At 36.2% G+C, this 4,401-nt stretch overlaps 1 protein-coding gene across 1 annotated transcript; it reads left to right on the top strand.

Moving 5' to 3' along the window:
* Positions 1–294: 294 nt before the first annotated feature.
* Positions 295–3,979, top strand: LOC141708307 (uncharacterized). The gene is made up of 6 exons (XM_074511869.1): positions 295–972; positions 1,406–1,568; positions 1,696–1,872; positions 1,965–2,048; positions 2,426–2,507; positions 3,269–3,979. Exons 1-6 carry the CDS (start codon positions 629–631, stop codon positions 3,715–3,717), a joined length of 1,299 nt encoding a protein of 432 aa, XP_074367970.1. The 5' UTR covers positions 295–628; the 3' UTR covers positions 3,718–3,979.
* Positions 3,980–4,401: the final 422 nt, after the last annotated feature.

Genomic DNA, 4,401 nt, shown 5'->3' with positions numbered 1-4,401 from the left:
AAAGTGTAAACAAATGAGAGGGACAGAGGGAGTATGTATTTAGTTTCAGATTCGAATATCCCGAATTCGGATACAGATAATATCCGCTTTTTTCGGATACGGATGCGGATTTTTTGAACGAATATTGAATTTTTCGAATTTTTTTCACAACCCTGTTAACAATAATAATTTGCCAGAATATCCGAAAATTGTTCCTCTTTACAAAACAAAAATAAAACCTGCATTTATATACTTACCAGTTACCCAGGTTTTTAACTTACAAAAACATAAAAAGACGAGAAAGGGTCAAGTATCTTCCCATCATTACAAAGTTGTTTAAGGTGGTCTATACACACACAAGCGCGTACACACACATTTGTATCTATATATTGGATAGTTATCAAACGAAAACCTCCATCAAATTGATTCATCTCTTCAACAAATTCTTCACTTTTTTCTTGAGAATCCCCAACAAGTTTGAGTCTTTTCAAAAGGGGTTTCTTTTCGTCTTGGGTTTTTCAATCCCAACTCATCAATCTCATGCTTTAGTGATTTTTCTTGCTTATTCTCTCAGTTACACACACTCAATTTATCTCCTCATATCTTGAACATATATATATCTTTATATCTCTGTTCTTTTTATTTGCTTATGGGTCCAGTCGATGCTTTTCTTGAGGTGTTGAGCATTGGTGAAGTTATGTTAGGGGTTTGTGTGTTTATGAGTCCTGTTTGGATTGCTTTTGTTCTTGGACTTATGGTTGGTTGGGCGTGGAAACCTAGATGGGTCAGCTCAGTTATGCTAAAGTTACAATCTTTATTATCTTTCTCACCAGCTTTGGTTTCTCCAGTGGTGACAATTAAAGATTTGACCTCAGCTCAGAGGTCTGATTCTTTGGAAGTTCAGACTACAAAAATTGACTCTTCTGCTTTGAATGTTGGATCAAAAAAAGAGGAGCTTGTTAAGTTGAAAACTGAGGAGACTCACTCTTTGAGGTACTTTTTTACCTACCATTTTGGTCAATACATGTGCTTTCACTATGTTTATACCTGAATTCACACTAGACTAAATTAATAAACGATGCTTTTTTGAATGTGTGATTTTGTCGAATTAAGTGAATTGAGGAACTTTATGAATGCACATTATGTAATTTTTTAGGAATAAAATAGTCGGATTTTATTACTTTGAGTTGCAATAAGATTAAGCTTATACAGGAGGTTGTTGATGGTTATTATGATAGTGGAATATATGATTTTGATATCATATATGGTAACTGATATGAATAGAGTATATATAATTTTTTGTTCAAGATTAGATTTTAATCGATTTGGTCTGATTAGGGATTTCTAAAGATTGCTCCTTTTTTCCCTGTCAAGGCTGTTTACTTTGAAATGAAAGAATAATCTTGCTGTTTTTTTACTTATGTAGATCATCACATGCTGAAAAGGATGAGGGACTTGCTGTGACTGAAGAAGATTTCAAGCATTTATCCCGTCTAGTGGATAGAAAAGACGGTGGATTGCCATGGAGACATATAATGGAAGGTTCAACTGACGATATGAGCTACCAGGCATGGATACGGGAACCAGAGGTACTGTTATAACTTTTAACTGTCCGGGTTCATTTTTATGGATCTGACAATATCTTTGTTGCGTCTGTCCACAGTGGAAATCATGTTATGTTTTACGTCTTTCTTATTTTTCTTAACTTCATTTCAGACTGGCCCTCCTCAATATTGTACCAGAACTGTGTACGAGGATGCCACACCCGAAATGCTAAGAGATTTCTTCTGGGATGATGAGTTCCGACTCAAGTGGGATGACATGATTGTTCATGCTGAAACTGTGAAAGAATGCCCTACGACGGGAACAATGATTGTGCACTGGATACGGAAAGTGAGTCTAAATATTTCTATTTCTAGCTGTTGACGTTAATATAGATTTTGCATGCAACTCGTAATTAATATTTTTTTGTTATACTTGTACAGTTTCCTTTTTTCTGTAGTGATAGAGAATACATCATTGGACGTCGGATATGGGAAGCAGGAAGATCATACTACTGCGTGACTAAGGTGTTTCCAACAATAACACCTTCACTTACACAATTAAAACAATAGTACAATTCCAGTTTTCTTTGTGACACTTAATCCCCGGTGTAGCCAAATAATTTGCAGTTCCCGAAATAACTCCAAAAGCCAAATGTTCTATTCTCAATAATATAACTTGTAGAATGTTGGTAACTTTTTCAGGAAATACTTGTACGTTCTTGGAATGGCAATCCGTAATGCTATTTATCGTTAATATTAGTTTAGAAAGTAATGACCAATACTCTAATAATAATTATTTTTTCCATCCAGACAAAGACTTTTGCAGACTTGTTAACTGTTTTTAATTTTAGAACTTTCGTTAATAGCATTACTTACTCGTACTGCTATTTGTTCTCTATCAGGGAGTGCCATTCTCTTCTATTGCCAGACGACAAAAACCAAGACGTGTTGACCTGTTTTACTCGAGCTGGTTCATTAAAGCAGGTATCTTTAGCCAAGAAGTGATGCAAAATTTCTTTGCATAGTTACGTGTTTCTATAAACTGGCTCATTGTCAGAGATTAGATTAATCAGACAATGATGCACTGAAATGTTCGCACAAAGGAATAGATTTGGTATGGATGCTCCTGATAATACGTGTCTACGCCTGTATCTTATCAGATAGAGTTAAAACAATGGGCGTGTTTGGGTTATCTTAAAATAAGTTACTTACTACTTAAAATGATTAAGTGTGATATAAGTGATAAGTAAATTACTAGTATTTATAAGTTATTTAGGTGTCTGGATAATTGCCTATAGTTTAATTTAGCGTTTGTATATTATAACTTGTAAGTTGTAAGTTAAATAAAAAAATTATAATTATAAAATTTACTTAAGTTTTTGATATATTATAATTTATAAATTATTTCTCTATCAATATTATATTATGAAAAGCAAAATATCAAAATTGTATATTGAACCACGACGAGAGGAGGGATAAGTAATCAAGTAGAAACTAGAAAATAAATGCACAGTACAAAATAAGTGGACGGGCATGAGAAATGTACGTAAGTTATCGTATTCAACTTATGATGAAATAAGTTAGTAAACTGATGTTGAAAGCTGCCAAGCTGGATGCCAAACAGCCACGTTTAAGCTGAAACAAGCATATCTCTAGATAAGTTTGTGTGCCCACACCCACTTTCTTTTGCAAACTGGAATTCCTATTCTCTGACTAAGCTTGTTTCACTGTTGTTTATGAAACAGTTGAATCAAGGAAAGGAAATGGCCAGCTGAGTGCATGTGAAGTGATACTTTTCCATCATGAAGATATGGGTATTCCATGGGAAATTGCCAAATTTGGAGTCAGGCGTGGGATGTGGGGAGCTGTCAGGACAAATGAACGTGGTTTTCGAGCCTACCAGAAGGAAAGAGCATCTGAGTTACCACTTTCTCGCTGTACTTTTATGGCTCAGATCAACACTAAAATTGATCCCGGCCACCTAAAGTACTTGGAAGGTGATGTGAACCTAGAAGAGACTGAAGTAGCCAAGCCACCTGAGAAGCAAGCTGGTATGAACATACCAAAGCTCATAGTCTTTGGCGGTGCTGTTGCCCTAGCTTGTAGCCTTGATCAGGGCCTCTTGACTAAGGCAGTTATATTTAGCGTCGCCAGAAGGTTTGGAAACATCGGGAGGGGAGCATTTCCTAGATAACAGTTGTGAGCCCCTCCCCTCCCCTCCCCCCCCCCTCCTTTTTTTGCTTGTATGCAATATCCAGCCTTTTTTGATTGTTACCCTTAGGAAAATAGTGTCTTTCAATACATCCTTTGATGTCATATGTATTTTGGGAAGCTAAAGAAACTATACTTGAATGTAGAAGGGGCAGTTAGAGTTAGGGCTTCCTTATAACAGTTGCTTCAGCATATTGCAACAATATCTATGAAAGAGAATAGAACTTGCACAGTTTAGCATTACATTTATCCCCCAAAATCCTGGGTTTTATTGTGGTCTTATCCATGTATTTACATATACTTTGCAACATTTTCCTTAATACAGATCTAAGATCCTTAACAAGTTACAACTTAAGGGCATACTGAGGTTCCGTCCTTGCTCCATTCCAGTTGTCTTTTGGATGCTGGTCCAGTCCATAATTTGGTATTACAATCGACTTGTGTTATTCTCTTTGTTTCTCTGAGAAATTGGCTACTTGTGTTATTTGCACAAGCTTATGCAGTAGTAATGGCATCGTGCTATTTGTACGGCCATACCTGAATCTCACCATAATCGAACAAGTAGCAGAAAACTATCTACAATGCCAAACCTGTTGCTAATAACTCTCTGTGGGTAGGAGGAGAGTTGAAGTTTAGGGGGAGCTGTGCCTAACGGTGTAAAGGAGAG

Source organism: Apium graveolens, chromosome 2 (assembly GCF_009905375.1).
Source record: "Apium graveolens cultivar Ventura chromosome 2, ASM990537v1, whole genome shotgun sequence".
Taxonomy (NCBI): domain Eukaryota; kingdom Viridiplantae; phylum Streptophyta; class Magnoliopsida; order Apiales; family Apiaceae; genus Apium; species Apium graveolens.
The sequence above is the reverse complement of the archived record's forward strand: the minus strand, read 5'-3'. Positions and strand labels throughout refer to the sequence as shown.

Bases quoted from the DNA above. Each gene is read 5' to 3' on its own strand.
- LOC141708307 (XM_074511869.1), top strand. From the start codon at position 629: ATGGGTCCAGTCGATGCTTTTCTTGAGGTGTTGAGCATTGGTGAAGTT. The intron at 1,873-1,964 runs GTGAGTCTAAAT...ATACTTGTACAG, and splicing joins TTGTGCACTGGATACGGAAA to TTTCCTTTTTTCTGTAGTGA. The intron at 2,508-3,268 runs GTATCTTTAGCC...TTTATGAAACAG, and splicing joins GAGCTGGTTCATTAAAGCAG to TTGAATCAAGGAAAGGAAAT.